Here is a 20,802-nt window from a genome sequence, read left to right on the forward strand (position 1 = left end):
AGTCACCAACAAGGTCGAAGTTTACTTCACAGTGATTGATGGAAAATATCCAACAAACTGATTTATTCAAGTATACAAATGATCTGGATGAATCTTGGACCTTCTGTAAAACAGAGAAACAATTTCACATCTTTGTAACGACTGTATTTATCTTCATCCCCAAACGTTGATCCTGTCCATCTGGACGCTGCACTGTACAGCAGACACTACGATGTTAGGTTTGTGTTTGGATGAACCAGTTTGTGTCTGAGTGTGTTGCTGGGTCTCCACCAGTTACTCTGAGAACTGAAGAAGCTTCTCTGATGAAACGTCTTCAAGAAACTCAAAGAAGTCCAGACGCTTTTCTCTCCAAGCTCCTCAGACTACTGACGCTTGTTTCTCTCTTTGTAAAATGAAATTTAAAGTGAATTTTGAATCAAATGTTTCTCTTCTTTCTCCCTCAGAGTGCAGACATGTCTGCTGCCAGCAATCTGCGATCTGAAGATCAGTTTCTGTGCTCCATCTGTCTGGATGTGTTCACTGATCCAGTCTCTACACCATGTGGACACAACTTCTGCAAAACCTGCATCAGTCAGCACTGGGACATGAATCAGAGCTGTCAGTGTCCCATGTGTAAAGAGACTTTCTACACTCGACCTCAGCTGAGGGTCAACACCTTCATCTCTGAGATGGTTGCTCAGTTCAGACGTGAAGCTCAGCAGAAAGCCAGCAGCAGCAGCTCAGAGCAACAAGCTGCCAAACCAGGAGAAGTTCCCTGTGACGTCTGCACTGGAACCAGACTGAAGGCCCTGAAGTCCTGCCTGGTGTGTCAGACCTCCTACTGTCAGACTCACCTGGAGCCTCATCTGACAGTGAAACGTCTGAAAAGACATCAGCTGGTTGATGCTGTGGAGAACCTGGAAGGCAGGATGTGCACGAAGCACGATAAACTCCTGGAGCTGTTCTGTAAGACCGACCAGACATGTGTCTGCATGCTCTGCCCTGTTTTAGACCACAAGAACCACGAGTTTGTTCCTCTGAGAGAAGAATATGAAGGAAAGAAGGCAGAGCTGGAGAAGACAGAGGCTGAGATTCAGCAGATGATCCAGAAGAGACGACTGAAGATTCAGGAGATCACAGAGTCGGTGAAGATGAGTAAAGATGCTGCAGACAGACAGAAAGCAGAAGGTGTTCAGGTCCTCACGGCTCTGATGGAGTCTGTTGAGAGACGCCTGAAGGAGCTCATGAAGGAGATCGAAGACAAACAGGAAGCTACAGAGAAACAGGCTGAAGGTCTCATCAAAGATCTGGAACAGGAAATCTCTGAGCTGATGGAGAGAAGCTCTGAGGTGGAGCAGCTCTCACGCTCTGAAGACCACCTCCACCTCCTCCAAAGCTTCTCCTCCCTGAAAGCTCCACCCAGCAAGGACTGGACAGAGGTCAGAGTTCATCCACCATCATATGAGGGGACTGTGGGGAGAGCTGTGGCTCAGCTGGAGGAGACAGTCTGGAAACCCATGAAGAAGAAGCTGTTAGAGGCTGCAGAGCTGCAGAGGGTGCAGCAGCATGAGGTGGATGTGACTCTGGATCCTGATACAGCTCATCCTAATCTCATCCTGTCTGATGATGGAAAACAAGTTTATCATAGTGATGTGAAGAAGAAACTTCCAGACAACCCAGAGAGATTTTCTGTGTGTGTTTGTGTTTTAGGAGAGCAGAGTTTCTCTTCAGGCAGATTTTACTTTGAGGTTCAGGTTAAAGGAAAGACTGAGTGGGATTTAGGAGTGGCCACAGAGTCGATCAACAGGAAGGGACGAATCACACTGAGACCTCAGGATGGTTTCTGGACTGTGATGCTGAGAAATGGAAATGAGTACATAGCTTGTGCTGGTCCTTCAGTCCCCCTCTGTCTTCATCCTGGTCCTGAGAAGGTGGGGGTGTTTGTGGATTATGAGGAGGGTCTGGTCTCCTTTTATGATGTAGGTGCTGCAGCTCTGATCTACTCCTTTACTGGCTGCTCCTTCACTCACAAACTCCACCCATACTTCAGTCCCTGTCCTAATGATGGAGGTAAAAACTCTGCACCTCTGATCATCTGTCCTGTCAATCAAACTGATCAACGACTGATTTAATTGGATGAATGATTGATTTTTCTTGAAGGGAACAAATGAACATATTGAGTGTAAATCCTCTACAGTCTCCATGTTTCTATAGAATCTGATCATCAGGACTCTGATTCACACTTTGATTCTCATGGAGTTTGATTTGAACAGAAGAAAAGTTGAATCAGGAAATGTTCCCACTGATGGAGACTCGAGCTGAAGAGCAAATATCAGAGAACAAATGTCCAAAAGCTTCATTTCCAATAAAGTTTGTTCAATGCTTTGAGTGAATCCAGACTCATGTGTGGCTGTTATACGGAGCATCAGAGTCCAGCTGAGTTATGTTGGATACAAACTGCTTATTTTGGCTCTGTGAGGAGTTTTGTTCACTGAAAACTGATGAGACGGATAATATTCAAAGAACTCTGTAGAGATTCATGCATCCATGTTCTCCACCTGCAGGTGTGGAGGAGAAAGGTGGAGCACAGACTGCTGCATCCTTCCAGTCACATCATTTTGATGATTATATTTGCATGTTGTGATGATTTGGGTTAAAGACAAACAGAGTTGAACGGCTGCAGTCACAGCATGAAGACGATGCTGAAGCTGAGCTGTCAGTGAACATGTTTCACTGTGATTTGATTTGAAGAATAGAAAGTGTGTGTGGCTGCTGACAGCTGCAGTCTCTGCTAGTCTGCATAACACACACACAACTTTCCCCCTGAGGCAACGATGCAGCAACAACACAACAGCTGCAGACACACACACGATTGTGCGCTCCCTTTCAGTCTGAACTCTCAAACACACAAACAAACTCTATCAATGTCGTACTGTTAAAGAACTCCTCCTTCTTCAGTAACAATGATTTGAGGTCTCTACCAGTGTCTCTTGTTTTGACCTTTGACCTCTTTATTTCTTATAACCAAAAAAACCCTTTTATCTGATATTTTCACCTTATTGATTGATTATATATATCTATTATATTTTCTCACCTTATTTTGACCTTTGACCCATGTCCTTGTTAGCCTTGATCTTCCTTCATCAAACGTGAAATTTCTTTCACCTTTGAACTTAAAGCTTAAATCAAACCTTTGTTAAAAAGCTTCTTACCAACTTGTAATTCCAACTCTCTGCATTAAACACGTATCTTATCATATAAACACTGGATCACTGAGAGAACTTTAGGCAGAACCAAATGAAGCAGCTGACCTCGTCAAACTCACAGCGACAGTAACTGACAGTGAATTATTTTAATCTTCTTCATTGTATTTGTTAGAAACATTTATTTTCCTTTAATTGGACTTTGGTTAAGTTCAATCCGATGTATTAACCGACCTTTGAGGTGAAGTGCAGCTGCGAAGAACGCTACGGCAGGCAATGAGGTGCGTTTAATGTCGCTCTGTTAATTTGAGCGTCCATAAATTGAATGTCTTATTTTTTCTTACTTTATTATTGCTCATTTATTGGAGAATTAGGCCATTTAATCAAGATAGATTTTATGTTGTTGGTGGTAAAGATCTGGATGGATGCTTTATTCTGTGTTTCTATTTTTCAGTTTTACTTTTCAAGACTTGGTGAATTGCCTTTTTCTACTTTTTGTTTAGTTTTGTTAAAATTAGCAGCAGTGAGAAGTGTTGTTGTCGGTCTTGAATATATTTGATGTAGCCCATACTGTTAAGGTAAGTGTCATGTTTTTAGTTGTTAGTCTGATGAAGAATCTTTTATTTTTCTCCAAAAGTTGATTGTGTTTATCTGGACATAGTGTTTTTCAGGTCCAGCTGAATGCAGGTTTCCCCAGTCTTATACGTTGTGACAGCCACTATGGTGTGGTGTCCCTTTAAGACACCCAAGTCGAGGGTTGATGGTGTCATCAGTTTGTGCCGCTGCTCTCTCTCTGGGATTATGAGGACACGTGCCTGCACGCTTCTGCTTAACGAGGGACGGATTTACGTTTTCTTCTTGTTTTGTTTGCAACGCTTGGGTTGTATGAACGCTGGGCGTTATGTTGTTGAGCCGCAGCCGTTCAGCCGGGCTTTTATATGGTTGTTGAAGAAGGCGTATTAAAGAACCACCGTGGATTACCGATACCAGCGTGGGTGTGTGTTCTTCCGACTAGCCTGCTAGGTGTTTTGCCGCCTCCTCTCAACCACGCAACACAACCCAACGTTCCAACGTGTCAGGAGCATCAGCACAGCTGAAATGCATTTTTTCTACGCACCGCGTCTCTGTGGCTTTTAAACCCCAAAACACGCTACAACAAAAATGGGTCCACCCCAAGGATGGGGTCCCCCGGTGTAGTTTCCACTGTGAGAGACTGTGGGCTTCCTCAGAGTGAGGCTGAGAGCGGCAGGCCCAGGTGGAGTCTGACCCGTGGCCCTTCAGATAAAGCTGAAAACGGCCAATATATGATATTAAATATAAAATATAATTAAAAAACAACATCAGAATGAACAACGAGCTGCTGTTAAGAACTCCCGACGTCCATCCAAGGCCCGATTGGTTTCTGTTTCCATGACAACAACAACCGTATGTGGAAAAGACCAAAAACTGAAGCGGTGAAAAAGTTTTGTTGCAGATTAACTATTAACTTTATGTTATTCATTGTCAGCTCGTGCCATCATTAAAGCATGTTAGAACACACATGTAGGATTTCACGAATCATCGCTCCTAAATTTAATCGTATCCATAACAACTGTGTGTACGTGTTCGCTTTGAAAACATCACGTTCTTTATGTTGGTTGGTTTAGACGAGTGATCTCCAGGATGAATGAGGGCAGAGGCCCGTTTCATGGAGACTGTTTAAGTGTAAACCTGGATTAAAAGCCACATTTGAACACCTTCATCAGAGGCTGTGACCATGTTGAAGGACTGATGCTGACGTGCTCTGACACTCATTAGCATAGAAAACAAAGTGGTGAAAGCACAGAGCCCTGAGGAGCTCCACTGGACGGTCTGTTCACAGAACATTTAATTATTTCACTTTTATTTACATGCAAAACAGCCTCAGAGAGAACAGCTGTTTCAGAGCTGCCAGCTTTATTGGAAAGATGAACTGAAATCCTAAAATAGTCCAATTCATGACAAACTGACACGGTGAAATGTTGCAGGATTCAAATGTGTCGATGGATGAACTCTTTCAGTATAAGATGCAATAATACAAAACACATGAAGGTGAGGAGGAATTCATTTAAAGTAAGTGTGATTTAAAGAGGACTGATTCTTTCCTGGTCAGGCTGAAGCTTTCACCGTCTGACCTCTGTAAACAAACCGAAACACGTTCAGTGTTTAGTTTTACCAATTAGGTTTCATGAATCACCATCTGAGAACGTCTCCGATGTGGGCGCCACTCACAGGGATCACTTCCTGTAGAAGGGTCACATGACCTGTTAAACCCAGAGAGCTTCGTGTGACCTCTGACCCTGATCACCAGCGTCAGGGTCAGTGAAGGTGAGATACCGTGTGACAGGAGGAGGAACTATAAAGTTTTATTTGTACGAACACGTAGAACAGATGAAGTCAGAACGAAGCAGGTGGAGCTCAGTCAGGGTGGAGGTGCAGACAGGTGAGCTGAAGGGGAGGAGCCAGTCTGGTCAGGAACTCTCTGTCTCCTCGAGTGAACCTCCTCACCTCTGAAACACACACACACACTCTGAAGGTTGCAGTCAGGGTGGTGAGGGTGGTGTGTGAGGGTGGGGTTACCTTCTGGTCTCTGGTTGGTGTGTTTCCTGCAGGTGAGGCTGAGCGGCCGAATCATGACATCGCTGCTGCACAGACACAACAGGAAGTGGAGGAGGAAGTCGTCAGCGTCCCCGTCACACACCTGAGACAGACACAGAGGTTATGTCTCTGCAGACTCACGGCTCGGCCCTGTGGAAACGTCCTGCAGGACGCCCGTTTCTCTCTGTGGTGGCCCCCCCACAGCGTCCCCACCGTGCTTCACTGTGTGGACGCTGTTCTTTGGGTTGTAGCTGCATCTTCTTCTCGTTTCACCTCCTCTGACCACAGGACGTTTCAGTCTGCAGGGTCTTTTAACACAGCTCCACCTGTGGGTGGAGGGGCCCTGTGGGTTCTCCTGGTGTGACCCGAGTCCTAAATGCCTCTCGCTGTCCTGCCCCTCCCCTGTGGTCTCCACCCTCCATGTGGGAGGTGTGGCATTCACAGTCAGCCCTGATTACCCTCAGAACTACACCACCTGCTGCTTCATCAGGTCGAGTGGGTGGAGTCAGGGGCACGACCTGAGTCTCGCTGAAACACACGGCTGTAAGGCCCCTCCCTCCTGTTCACGTGAGCCCAGCGTGGGTCCGTCGCACCTACAGACTTTTAAAGGTGGAAGTGGCCACGCCCCCAAACCAGTTCAGCAGTAAGGTGTGAGCAGACGGAGCTGTTACCAGGATGTAAACAGGATGTGTCCTTTCACAGTTAAAGCCTCATCTTAAATTTTAAAGACAAAATAAAGTTTAAAGACGACGATGAGCACGTGACTCACCTGTGACAGGTTAACATATACACCTGACAGGTGCTACTGACCTGGCTCTGCCCACGAGGGAAGACTCTGATGTGACCTCTGACCCTGAGAGCTCTCTGAAGCCCCTCCCACTGAGCATCAGCCAATCCCAGCAGAGCAGGAACCAGAGCAGCTGAGAACCAGACGTGAGCCTCACCTGTCCCGTCATCGATCACCAGCCTGATGGAAGAGCAGAGCCACATGGTTTGATCATGTGACTGTCACCTGACTCATCCAGGTGATTAACACGTATCAGCAGGTGAGCTCAACAGGAAGCTGCTCTTACTTTGCTTTGGACTGAAACACTGACGAGGTCGAGTGACACTGAGAGCTGCTGCAGCCCTGAGAGAGAGAGAGCAACAGGTAAACACACACACCTGAAATCGTGAGCAGTTTCCTCCAAAACGACACTTTGCTTACTGCACCAACACTAACACGCCACCAACACGCTAACAACACATGAAGCACTCTGAGTACTTTCACTGCACCTGAGAAACTGACACTAAACACATCCTGTACACACTGTGTGTATTTTATGCAGTACCTGTGTGTACACGCTGCCACACAGCGAGCAGCTCCACTGCAGTTGCAGGAACAGGAAACACACCACGTGACCTTTGACCTGTCCCACAGCGCACCTCTGCTTGCTGCTCAGAGCCCACTCACCCAGGTGCATGATGGGAGCAGGAGGAGGAGGCTGGGCCGAGCTGATAGAAACCAAACAAACAAATAAACAACAGCACGACAAACACGTGAACCAGACTTTACCTGTAAACTTACCTGGTGTCTCCCAGGGAGACCACAGTTATGGAGCTGACAGGTAAGTACGTGCAGTACACACTTCCTGTCCTGAAACACACACACAGGTAAACCGCACAGGTACGTAACCATGGGCGTGACTTTGTATTGAACATTGGGGGGTCAAGATCTCTGTCTAAATAAATAAATCTGGGTACATTTCCAGATGATCAAACAACTATTTTGCTGGTAACACCTGAAACCAGTAAAGAAAACCAGCAGCCTATTGATGCAAGATGATCCAGAACTTTATTGGGGCTGACATTGTTGGAAATGAGTCCAAATAAAGAGTCCAAACTTTTATAAGCCTGTCTATGTGTGTCTCACCTGGACAGCCTCCTCTGGAAACCAGACAACAGCAGAGTGTTACCCGGCAACAGGCCAGGTGGGTAGGGGGTGTGGCTTAGGTCCAGGTACACCTGCAGACTCCTCCCAGCTTGGTCACAAAGAGTGAGACGCACACCTGCACACACGCATTCAGCTAACAGTCAGACCTGAGACTCAGACCTGAAGCACTGATGCCTGCAGTTCCTCTAGTGTCCAGCAGAGGCAGCAGTGAGTCGCCTCCATAGACCCCCATGTTACAACTTCACAGCAGAAAAGCCTGATACACAAACCACCTGTGTGTTTGTACCTGAGTGTGTGTGTCCAGAGTGGGCGGTCCTGTTGTTCACACTGATCCTTTCAGACACCACACCCTGAAAACACACCAGCTCTGAGCTGAAACACACACACACACACACACACACACACACACACACACACACACACACACACACATACACACACACACATACACACACACACACGTAAGAGTTTAAAGCAGGCTGCAGCTGCAGTTCCTCGGATGGCCACAGGGGGCGACTCAGTGAGGGACGAGCAGTTTACCTGCAGTCTAAGACCTCTGAGACGGACAAGACTGTGGGTGGGACGGCCTGAAAACACAGACATTAAAAATATGACGTCATTCAGGGGTAAAACCGCAAAGGATTGTGGGAACGAGTGGCAAGCGGTACTAGCGCACGCAGGCTTTCACACGTAAACAGTCACACAGTAATAAAAAGGAAACACAAAAATGGCAAGAAGCTGCTGTATTATTAACTGTGTTGTATTATTAAGTCTTCTGTTGGAGTTATTACGTAATTTATCACAACATGATTGATGATGTAGGTTACAAATAAGTCTTATATTGATTTGAATTGAATTCGTTGCTATGCTGCTTTGTTCACTGTGGCTTTGCGGGCTAATGTTTGTTGTGTTTTGTAGGAAAACCAGAAACAAAATGCAGGAATGTGATCCAGACTGGCCCCTCTATCAGCCTGGGTCATACCGAGTTTAAAGCTGCTACCACAGCCAGATCTGATTGGTTAAGAGAGAGAGCGATATCGAAACAGCCACGAAACGTCCGCATATATGTGCCCAAGGGTTGTACTGAAGCAAGCAAGTGATGAATAACTGTTTTCCAGTTTGTTGTTAGCAATGTTTTTTTTCTTTGCATTGTTGATTTGTTTTTCAGGAAGCAGCTAATAAAGCTGATGGATTTTTACAATGTTGCCTCTTTCTTGTAAGATTCTATAATAGAATGAAACAATGATGCCAGTTATAAATAAAGACAATAAATTGAATGAATTACGAAACACTCATTTTATTTATATTAGATCTGAAAATGTTGTGTAACACTACAACCTGAAACGACAAACAGATTGTGTTGGCCTGTACAGGAGATAAAATATTTAACAACAGCTAAATAAACGGTAAATGGCCTGTATTTGTATTCTTTACTTAGTCCCGAAGGACCCCAAAGTGCTGGAAATGCTAGCGCTTAATGCAGTGTTTTGATTTGTTGCCACTTGTACCCACAATGCAATGCGTGAAAGTCACATGGTCTGTCAATCTCTAAAAAAAAAGTTTAAGGGTCCTGGAGGAAGACGGGGAGCAAACCGAGTGTTACCTGTCTGCAGGTGGGCAGCAGCAGTGGGCGTGTCAGAGTGTGGAATCTCCAACCACGTCTGACTTGTAGGGTCGACTCAGCGTGGAGATCCACCCCACTGCGCTCAGAAACTCCACAGCCAATCAGAACACTGGGATCCTGATTGACAGACACATGGGCCAATCAGCTGCAAGGATTCAGGTCAGATCAACTCCCCACAAACAGGAATGGTGGGAGTCATCTGCATAGCAGTAAAAGTGTAAGCTGTGTTTTGATGATGCTGCCTAAGGGAAGCATGTAAACAGAACTGGTCCAAGCACTGAACCCTGTGGAACTCCATAATTAACCTCAGTGTGTGAACAACTACAGTTAAAGCTGAAAAACGTGTTCATGTGTACTAATATCAGAGAGCAGAGACCGATGAGGGAAACCTCTGGCCACGCCCCTTAGTGACATCATCAAAGCTGGGTTGATACCTGAGTGTTAGCGGCGATGAGTCTGTAGAAACATCCAGGCTGGAGGACAGGAAACCACCGCGTACACACACCTGAGAACGCCAGCACCACCTGCACACACACACACACACACACACACACACACACACACACACACACACACACACACGTAACTGTGTATCCAGGTGAGCTCAGGTAAACACACACAGGTGCGTCTCTCACCTTTCTCTCCTGCTTTTGTTCACTTTCTTTCTCTGTCATTGGCTCATTCTTTGGGTCCCGCCTCCAGCTGACCACTGGACCAATCATAGCAGCTTTCACTGAGAAGCACAGTCTCAGCCCTGCCTCCTGATCCTCTGCCTCCGCCCCTGTATTCCTCCAGGACACACCCTCCTTCTGCTCCACCCTGATCACCATGGAGACACAGGGCCAGGGGTTGCCGGAGTTGGCTTCTTCTTCTTCTCTTCTCCTCCTCTTACTCCCAGCAGTCTCTTCTTCTTCTTCTACTGTCTGCTTCCTGGCAGTGACATCCCCTCCTGGCTCCTCCCCCTTGTGTCTCAGGTGTGTCTCCATGGCAACAGATGGACTCAGGATGTGCAGGTGGTCCAGAGAGAACTGCAGGTAAACCCTGTGAATTGAACCCAGCTTTATTTAACTCATAATGTTTACAACCAGGAAGGAAGCTCACACCCTGAACCAATCAGACGCCCTCCTACATCACAGAATGGACCAATGAGCAGTCAGCATGCTGCAGGTTGTGTGTGTGTGTACCTGCAGTGTTTGTGTGTGATGAACCTGTCCTGGTCCAGGTGTTGGTAGGAGGGGAAATCTGATTGGAGGAATCTCTCTGTCACCATGGTGAACTGCACCACACCCACCAGACAACCTGCAGCACACACACACACACACATTAAAGAATAAAGCTGTGTGTCCCTGTGTGTGTGTCTGTGTGCGTGCATTGTACCGATCCAGGCGCTGTTAAAGACCGCCCTCTGCGCTCCCTCCTCCTCCTCGCTGCTCTCCGTCAGCACGCAGGCTGCAGCTCCCGCGGCGTCTCTGAGCTGCATCGAGTGTTTGAACTCAGACGTCTGTGACGGCAGCTCCAGCACGCCGACCAGCAGCAGGGGGCGCTGCCTGACACACAAACCGGCAAAAACCATTGGTACGTAATCACATGACTTCATGTGGGAGCTGCTGTCACCTTACCTGACAGCGTCTCCACCCCGAGGCTCGGAGGACAGAGTCCTGCAAGACCAGGACAGGAACCCGTTGATCTGGGCGGAGGTCAGGTTGGAGCCATCAGGGGGCAGCAGAGAGCTCAGAGGGGCCGAAGACCAGCAGCCAGTCTGCAGGGACTCCAGGAGCTCCGACACACCGAGGTACTGCCGGACCGCCGAGGACACGCTGTACTGCAGGGACACAGAGCACACTGAGCATGCTCCACACTCACCTGTAAGGAAGACAGGTGAGAGTGGGACCTACCTGCGTCACAGGACAGGTGTGAGGCTCGTCCAGCATCTCAGCGTAGATGTCTCTGCGTCCTCGTCCTCCAGCTCTGCTCAGAGTCTCCATCAGCCTCCAGGACAGCAAGCACACACACTGCTGCCTCCACACACCTTGGACCAGACTGAGGACCAAGACCAGAACCAGGACCAGGAAACAAGCCAGAGCCAGCGGAGGACAGGAGGACAAAGGTTAGGCTCTGCTGTCTCTGACTGTGGACAGGTGGTGGTGGGTGGAGCCTCACCTGTGTGCCAGCTGCGAGCTTAGGTGACAGGTCCACAGGTAATCGGACACATCTGTGTTTCTCTGCAGCAGTAACCGTGGTAACGCCCCATCTCCCGGGCAGCGGTTGTCGGGTGGCGAGCCTCCCGCCCTGCTGAAGGCCGTCACCCTCAGGCTGGAGCGCAGGCAGGTGCAAAGCATGCTGGGAGGGAAGTCCGGGCAGGGCCGGTACAGGAAGTGGGCGTGATGCAACTGCAGGGGGAGGAACCATCAAACTTTATTAGTCGTGGCTGCCACGAACACAAACGGGCATGATGATGTCACGTCATGTGACTCACCTCCACTCTGTCTCCCGCCCTCAGCTTCCTCTTCGCCGCCGGCTGATAGGCCACGCACAGACCCACCTTCCCATCCAGCACGTAGAGCCCCGCCCCCTCACTCACAACCTCAGTCACCGTGCCCTATCACAGCAGAGGAGGCTTAGTAATCAGCACACAGGTACAAACCTGTGGTAGCCAATCAGAGCTCACAGCACTCTCACCTGGTAGCTGATGACTTTGGATTGCTTTATCCTCACAGCTGATTGGTCCAGCTCCACCTCCTCATGCTCCGCCTCCTCACAGTCGTCCTCAGCAGGCTGTGACAGCAGGGACTCAGAGTGTGTGTGTTCCTGTGTGTGTTCCTGTGTGTGCGTGTAGTCGGCGTGCAGCTCGGAGCGCTTCGTCACACACAGGATGTTGTTTCCTCTCCAGCCTCGTAGCGCACACACACGTAGAGCTGTCACACACACGCTCTGCCCGACACACACACGCTGGATCCAGCTGAGCCGGCTGCTGTCCTGCACACACACACACACACTGAGCTTCATCGTCCCTCCTCACCATCGTCATCCTCAGAGAGCTGGTACCTGTACGAGCACGGGCAGCGAGCGCGACTCATCCGTCAGCGTGAAGCAAAAGAAGGTCGTTCCTGCCACGGCCAGCAGAGGGCAGACTGAGCCCACCTCTCCGAACACGCTCAGCCGCTGACCTTTGACCCTGGAGCACACACACACATCTGTCACACACACTGCTCAGAAACTCCGCTGCAGTTCAGAGGTCATGTGACCCACCTGTGCCTCAGCAGCCTGCCGGCCTCGCCGACTCCCACCGCTCCGCTTAGCTCCACCCTTCCAGGAGCAGCAGCCAATCCCTGCTCAGCACCAGGACACAACAGGACAGGGGAGCCAATCAGCTCCAAGAAGCCTGCGGCCTCTTCCTGGCCCGATGCATTGTGGGGGATGTAGTTCCAGTGAGGGAGGAAAACGGGACGATCGAGCCACAGGGGCGAGAGAGACAGGCACTGGATGAGAGAGAGAGAGAGACGCGGGTGAGAGAGAGGCGGAGTGTGTCCTGGGTGGATGCTGGAAGCCTGTACTGATGATGACAGCTTCATCAGCTCTGATCTGCAGTGATGCCGTTTGTTTTATAGCTGCAGTAGATCAGATTAGATTAGATTAGATTAGATTAGATTAGATTAGATTAGATTAGATTAGATTAGATTAGATTAGATTAGATTAGATCAGATCAGATCAGATCAGATCAGATTAGATTAGATTAGATTAGATTAGATTAGATCAGATTAGATTAGATCTGATCTAATCTAATCTAATCTAATCTGATCTGATTAGATGAAACTTTATTGATCCCTCGGCTGCGTTCCTCCAGGAAATTCGGTTTCCAACAGCCCAGCACCGACAGAAGTTACAGAAGGTGAGCAGAAATATACACATATACAAATACAGAGTATAGAAAAGGGAAGAATAGAATAAATAGCAATAAGAAAACAAGGGAACTGCACATTTCAAGTACTGTGAGTCATTAATCCGTGCGGTGATGCTAGGACCACACTGAGCCTGCTGCAGCTGTCTGACTGTAATCTGTCAGGTTACTGCAGGTGATGCTATCTGTATACTTTATGTGAGGAGGAGGCTCCACATCTTTATAAAGCTCTGCTGTCATCACGTCTGTGCCAGCACAGTTACTCACTTGCTGACAGACTCTGTCTTTACATCCTTACTTATCGATCAGCTAAGTGAATCCATATAAACACAGCTCACATTTAACAAGTCCTGATGTTTCTGAGTTACAGAAATGAAAGTCAGCTGTTGAGCTTGTTTGCTTGTTTCATGCTGATGTAAACATCAGCAGAGAAGCGTGTGATGACCAGACTCTATCAGCACTTGTGTCCCTGCACAGAGAATGAGCTGAATTAAAGAGGAATTCGATTTCATTCACGTTGCACATGAACACCTGCAGTTTGTTGTGACCTCGTTACCATCAGTTCTGACCAGATCCGGTTTAGTGACGCTGCTGTGAAGAAGCTCCTGAGAACTAACCAGCTGATGGACCATGGGTTAAGGTTAGGCTCCTCCCCCTCTGACTCACCTCACACATGACGCTGCCGCTGGCGTCCGTCAGCCTGTACTCTCCGTCAGGGCCTTCTCTCAGACAGCCAATCAGCAGCAGGTTGACCCTCGGCAGCGCCCTCTGACCCGGCATGGCGAGCTCCGCCTCCCTGGCCCAGGCTCTCTGCCGATTGGTGCTCCAGGACAGGTTGCTGACGCAGGCCAGGTGCTGCTGGGAGACGAGCTGGGAGACGGACAGCAGCCTGCGGACAGACGGGAGGACAGCGGTAAGGCCAGGTCACGTGACCTGCGACAGCGATGATGTCAGCGGGCGTTACCTGTAGCTGACAGGTAAGCTGTGGGCCACACACATCTGCTGCTGGATCGCCTGCACCGCACACATGCTCAGATCGAAGAGGCTGAGGTCACCGTGGTTACCTGGGAAAACAAAGTTTAAAGGGTAAACACAAACATAAACAACTGAAGCCCCGCCCACTGAGAACACCTGAAGTGGACACCAGAGCTGGTGTGTCAACAGGTGGGACCACCTGAGGAAGCAGCTGCTCTTCATCCTCAGACTCTTAGTCCTCCCTGTTCCTCACTGACAGTCGGTCACCTTCATGGCTCTGACCTTTGAACCACACTCACATCTACACACTGGACTGCTCTGATGACACCTGTGAGGGCAGGTGAGCCCTGCTTTCACTGTTTAAATAATGGTTTAAATAGTATTTGGTTTCATAAAAGACATGGACATCGTCATTAAGGATTTAAAGTACAGCTGATTTATCAGCCAGCTGTTTCAAACAAACAGGAACTCACCTGTCTGCGAGGGGGCGGAGCTACACACCACAGGACTCAGGTGTTCAGAGATGGAGGTGAAGATGCTCTTTAACCACAGGGACTCCTAAAGAAACAAAGCAGCAGGTCGGAGGTCACAATAATAAATGTAGAACAGGCTCACATCCTTATATTCTCTTTTCTGTGTGGATTTCTGCTATAGAATTAGCTCGAAACAGCGATCGGCTGCTGCTCTTAATTGCCAGGACAGGCCGGGTTTCGGCAACCCTCAAGGGTGCTTCGCAACCAGCGGGCCTTAACGCCGTTAAGATGCCGCCTAAGAGGAGCAACGTTAATGAGGAGGAACTGGAGGACATAAAGAAATCCCTAAACTTTATGTCTGAAGAAATAACAACAATTTCAAAACAACAAAATCTGATACTCAATTTAATGGATGATATTAAAGAACTAAGAAGGCAGAGCGAGGAAAAGGACAAGAAGATTGCTATGCTGGAAGGACGGGTGTCAGATCTGGAACAATATTCAAGAGTAAATGATGTGATAGTGACAGGACTGGAAACCAAGCATCAGACATACGCACGGGTAGCAGCATCAGAGAGAGGGGAGCCACCCGAGCAAGAGCTACGCTCTTTGGAAGAGCAGGTAATGGCCTTCTTTAAAAGCAAAGGTATCAAAATGGACAGTAAAAATATTGAGGGATGCCATCCTCTTCCTGCCATTATCATTCATTTTGTTAATAGAAAACAGAAAAAAGAACTGCTCAAGCAAGGAAGAAAGCTAAAAGGTACAAATGTTTATTTAAATGAACACCTAATCAAGAAAAATGCAGACATTGCAAGACAAGCAAGAATATTAAGAAAACAGAAGAAAATACAGTCAACTTGGACGTCAGACTGTAAAATATTCATTAAGTTAAATGGAACACCAGAGCAGGCTAAGGTTCTAGTCATCAAAGAGATGACGGAACTAGAAAAATAGAACTGATAAATGCAAAGCAGTGCTAAATATGATGGGACCGTCCAAGTGCACAACCAACGCAGATGTCTGACAATTTTCAACTAACAACTCATATAGATATTGAAAATAAGACATTGATGTATGACAGCAACATAGATCCTGATTGTAATTTCTTTAACAATAAGACAAATGAATGCAATTATTATACAAATGAGCAACTTAAAAAGGAATTCAAGGTAGAACAGGGTATAACAATGGTTCACTTTAATAGTCGAAGCTTATATGCAAACTTTCAATCCATCAAAGACTACATAACAGTTTGAACAGCCATTCAATGTGATAGCCATATCGGAGACCTGGATAACTCCTGGAAAAGAAGAAGACTTTAAAATAAATGGATATGAATTCCTTCATGTAGACAGGATCAACAAGAAAGGAGGTGGGGTGGCACTTTACATTGATAAAAACCTAAAGTACAAAAGAATGGGAAGAATGACGACTGTTATTGATGGAGTGATGGAATGTTTATCAGTGGAAATAAGTATAGAAAAAAGGAAAAACCTAATTGTCAGTTGTATATATAGAACACCAGGATCTAAGATTGAGATATTTAAGGATAATATGGAGGACTTATTTACAAATATAAATCAGAAAAGAATGTTTATTTGTGGGGACTTTAATATTGACTTATTGAATCCAAATCATAATAAGAGTACAGAAGAATTTATTGATTCCATGTACAGCATCGGTTTATTTCCACTGATAACAAGACCGACCAGAATAACATCTCATTGTGCAACTCTATTAGATAATATATTTACAAATATAATAGAAGGAAAGATAAAAAGTGGGCTGTTAATCAATGATATAAGTGACCATTTACCAGTCTTTGCATCGTATAATTGCCATTATAAAGTGAACAACGATGGACATAAGATTATTTACAAAAGAATAAGAACAGAGAAGACCTTAAATTGTCTTAGAAATGAACTTTTAAAGCAAGATTGGAATATTGTATATGAACAAACAGAAGTTAATAAAGCTTACGAAGGACATTTAACACATTACTTGATAAAAACTGCCCAGTAATTGAAATCAATAGGAAACACAACTATGCAGGAAGACCATGGATGACAAAAGGACTACAAAATGCCAGCAAAAAAAAGAATACCCTATATCGAGAATTCATAAAAAAGAGAACAATAGAAACTGAAATGAAGTATAAAACTTACAAAAATAAATTAACTAATATAATGAGATCCTGTAAAAGAGAGTATTACATTAAAAGGTTAGAACACAATAAATATAACACAAGAGATATATGGAATGTATTAAACAGAATAATCAAAAATGAAACAAGGAATAATGATTACCCTGGGTACTTTATAGAAGGGACAAGAAGTATTAATAACATGGAGGAGATAGTAAATGGCTTTAATGAATTCTTCGTAAACATAGGGCCAAAACTGGCAGAAGAAATAAAGGTTGATGGAATAGAAAGGGACACTGGTGAAAATATTGAAAGGAATAGTAGCTCAATGTTTTTAAGAGCAGTGGAAGAGAAAGAGATTTATGACATAGTTAGAGGACTTAAGAACAAAACCAGTACAGACTGGAATGATATTGATATGGTAACGGTAAAGACAGTTATTGATGGTATCGTAAAACCATTAAAATATATATTCAACTTGTCGTTTCAAAAAGGAGTTTTTCCACAAAAAATGAAAGTTGCTAAAGTTATTCCCATTTACAAAACCGGTGAAAGACATCATTTTACAAACTATAGACCAGTGTCAATACTCTCCCAGTTCTCTAAGATACTGGAACAACTCTTCATAAAAAGATTTGATAGTTTTGTGGAAAAATATGAATTAATGACAGATAGTCAGTATGGGTTCAGAAACAACAGATCAACAGCTTTGGCACTGATAGATTTAATGGAAAAGATAACGGAATGTATGGATAATAAGAGGTATGCGCTCGGAGTTTTCTTAGATCTAAAGAAGGCGTTTGATACTGTTAATCATGAAATTCTATTAAAAAAACTGGAAAAGTACGGGTTTAGGGGAGTGGTTTTGGAATGGTTAAAAAGCTATGTAGGGAATAGGCAACAATATGTACAAATAAATGAATATAAATCTAATTTGATGGATATAGCTTGTGGAGTACCTCAAGGTTCAGTACTGGGTCCAAAAATGTTTATTATGTACTTAAATGATATCTGCAGAGTATCGGAGATTTTAAAGTTTGTAATATTTGCAGATGACACAAATATACTGTGTTCAGGAGAGGAATTGCCACAGGTTTTGGAAATGATCACACAGGAATTAACGATATTAAAGAAGTGGTTTGATATAAATAAATTATCATTGAATCTCGATAAAACCAAATTTATGTTGTTTGGAAACCAAAAGAAAAACATCGAAGTAGAAATATGTGTTGACAATGTATATTTAGAAAGAGTCAATGAAATAAAATTTCTTGGGGTGATCATTGACCACAAGCTCTGTTGGAAGCCACACATTACTTATGTTTGGGGGAAATTGGCACGGGGCATTGCCGTCCTGGGAAAAGCAAAGCATATGTTGGATCAGAAAGCACTGCACATTTTATACTGTGCTTTACTACTGCCATATATGAGCTACTGTGTAGAGGTCTGGGGAAACACATACAAAAGTAACACACAAACAATAACTATAATACAGAAAAGGGCCATTAGATTAATAAATAATGTAGGGTACAGGGACCATACAAATGCACTCTTTGTCAAAATGCAAGCTATTAAATTCCAAGACTTGGTGAAGCTTAAAACAGCGCAAATAATGTATAAAGTCAGAAATAAATTGCTTCCCAAAGAAATCTGTAAATTGTTCATAGAAAGAGAAGGTGGGTATAACTTAAGAGGGAAATGGAATTTAAAAATACAAAGTGCTAGAACAACTTTAAGAACTATGTCAATTGCAGGAGTTAAATTATGGAACAGTCTAACAGAAGAAATAAAAGACAGTCAAAACATAAAACAGTTTAAAGTAAAATATAAAAACCTAATTTTAAATAAGTATAAGAATGAAGAAAACGGGGTTAACCCAGGACGGTAATGTAGCTGGTAATGGTGTTGCGGTTCTTTTTTTTTTTTTTTTTGGTTTGTTGTTTTTCCATAACTTGTGTATCTGCAAATATACACATTCTGTATTTTTCATATGAAAGAAACTATACTGTGGTGGGGCTTGCTAATTTCTTGTTTTTGATTTATGTATGTTATGTTTTGTTTTACTTCATATGTTTCATATGTTGTTTGTTTAATTTAAGACAAAAAAAAATTAAATGAATGAGAGGTAAAACTTGAAGGGGTAGGGACAAATAAGTAAATACTTCAGCCTACTCCTTTTCAAACAAATACTGGAATGATATTTTGTAATGATTGTGAAGGCACATGTTTGAAATGTTTGAAATAAAAATGAACTGAACTGAACTCTGCCTACGTCATGACGCAGACAGTCTACGTACGCAGGGCTCTGCGTGTACGTAGACTGTTATTTATCGCTCAGTTCGGGCAAACAGGGTCAGACTGGGACTCACCGCCTCGGTGCTGGGCTTGACCCGGTCCAGGAGCTCCTGCAGGGGGTCCATGTCTTCGCTCCGGGTGCCGGTTTCTCCCCCTGCTGACAAACTCCCGCTCACAGCTTTCAAACAGCTTCCGGTCCTCCTCCTGTTGATGTCCTCCCTCTGACCGTCGCCCCCGTGTTCCCGCCTCTTACCGTTCATAAAGCCGCCATGATGCCCTACCGTCCTACTTTGTTTACTTTTGTTCTGTATTTTAAACAAATCATCAAACTTATTAAACTGACTAGTCTCTGCTCACGCAGGATCTCTACTGCGCATGTGCGGAACAACTTTTCCCTACCCTGCATTTCACAATAAAAGCCCTTCACGTTCACATACACTCAGTGGTCTCCTACCTCCTTTCCTAAGCACTTTTCCTTGTTAGAAACGTTGTGAGGTGGAGGAAATGTGTTTAGGAGATGTGATAAGAACTCAGGAAAGGAAACAGCTGTGTTTGAACTACAAGTCGATCACGTGACTCCAGCCCAGCGTGTTCTCAGCCTGATTAGTGCAGGTGAAGAACATGCTTTTATTATGAAGGGGTCAGACTTCCTGCTGAGGCTCAGGGTCATGTGACTGACAGCACCTTATGCAGCTCACCTGACGCCACAAGGTGTTTCCTTTTCAGGAGGATGACACCGTGCGAACCTCGGGAATCTCAAACAAAAACACATTTCTGTCAAGTGGAAACTTTAAAATAAAATAAAATTATATATATATATATATATATATATATATATATATTCAGCTTGCAGAGCATAGATGCAGATCAAACTGAAGGTTTGTCACTGTTTTTTGTTCACTTTTTATCCAGGCTGCAGGTGTCTCAGTGGAAAAATAGAGCGTGGCTGAGCGCACCTGTGCAGACCAGTGATACAGTTTAAGATCAGAGAATTGTAACCCCCTCTTTCATATGGCAGGTACAACAAGCCAAGTCTTCATCTAGGACCTTTGTTATTCCAAATTAACCAATTAAAGATATCGTTTAACTTCTGAAAGGATTCTTTTGGAGGAGGCAGAGGACGTGACTCAATATAAAAACTTTGCATAACCTTTCATCCTTGTTCAGGAATAGGACGGAGGAGGATTTTGAATCATTTATAGCCAGAAAATTGTCTAAATAGCTCCATTTGTAGCATTAATTTTGCAACTTGGCTAACAGACAGCCTAGTCTAGGGCCTAGGGCCAATCTCTGCTCTCGATCTCCTAACTGGAAACCAAATAGTACAGCTCTCATTGTAAGTGTCATCACCAGAGGTTCCATAGTCAGAATGAATAGCATTGGAGATAACGGGCACCCCTGATGAGTGGAACGCTCCAATGTGACGGGTTAAGTTGAACCCATCTGAGAAAATGATTTCCAAATCCATATCTTGGGAGAAGGTTAAATAAATCTGACCAGTCTATTCTGTCCGAGGCCTGACGAGCGTCCAGTGATAATAAAGCTGCATCGTTAGCATCACATCTCTCATGAATTATATGAGAACCCTTCTTATATTGTGAAACCCTTGATGCTTTGGTACAAAGCGAATCAAATGTGGGATCCAAGGCTCTGATCTTCA

General features: G+C 45.1%; 2 protein-coding genes across 2 annotated transcripts; one reads left to right on the forward strand and one right to left on the reverse strand.

The window, feature by feature from the left end:
- The first annotated feature begins 452 nt into the window (after nucleotides 1–452).
- On the forward strand, nucleotides 453–2,954 carry LOC146634720 (E3 ubiquitin-protein ligase TRIM21-like). Its single transcript, XM_085342559.1, has one exon. The coding sequence runs from the start codon at nucleotides 453–455 to the stop codon at nucleotides 2,109–2,111; it is 1,659 nt and encodes a 552-aa protein (XP_085198685.1). The 3' UTR covers nucleotides 2,112–2,954.
- A 2,051-nt stretch (nucleotides 2,955–5,005) lies between these two features.
- On the reverse strand, nucleotides 5,006–19,402 carry LOC146634721 (CST complex subunit CTC1-like). The gene is made up of 25 exons (XM_085349943.1): nucleotides 19,217–19,402; nucleotides 14,702–14,786; nucleotides 14,218–14,317; nucleotides 13,920–14,142; nucleotides 12,605–12,834; nucleotides 12,401–12,530; nucleotides 12,035–12,331; nucleotides 11,832–11,954; nucleotides 11,516–11,745; nucleotides 11,251–11,395; nucleotides 10,975–11,177; nucleotides 10,733–10,902; nucleotides 10,540–10,654; nucleotides 9,991–10,396; nucleotides 9,790–9,879; nucleotides 9,335–9,472; nucleotides 8,272–8,318; nucleotides 8,018–8,103; nucleotides 7,711–7,846; nucleotides 7,366–7,434; nucleotides 7,130–7,292; nucleotides 6,872–6,927; nucleotides 6,609–6,765; nucleotides 5,781–5,901; nucleotides 5,006–5,710 (listed from the first exon to the last, which is right to left on the reverse strand). Exons 1-25 carry the CDS (start codon nucleotides 19,400–19,402, stop codon nucleotides 5,619–5,621), a joined length of 3,798 nt encoding a protein of 1,265 aa, XP_085206069.1. The 3' UTR covers nucleotides 5,006–5,618.
- Between the last annotated feature and the right edge of the window lie 1,400 nt (nucleotides 19,403–20,802).

Source organism: Diplotaxodon limnothrissa, linkage group LG3 (genome assembly GCF_057381915.1).
Source record: "Diplotaxodon limnothrissa isolate DT_005_m linkage group LG3, D_limnothrissa_male_GT1.1, whole genome shotgun sequence".
Taxonomy (NCBI): Eukaryota; Metazoa; Chordata; class Actinopteri; order Cichliformes; family Cichlidae; genus Diplotaxodon; species Diplotaxodon limnothrissa.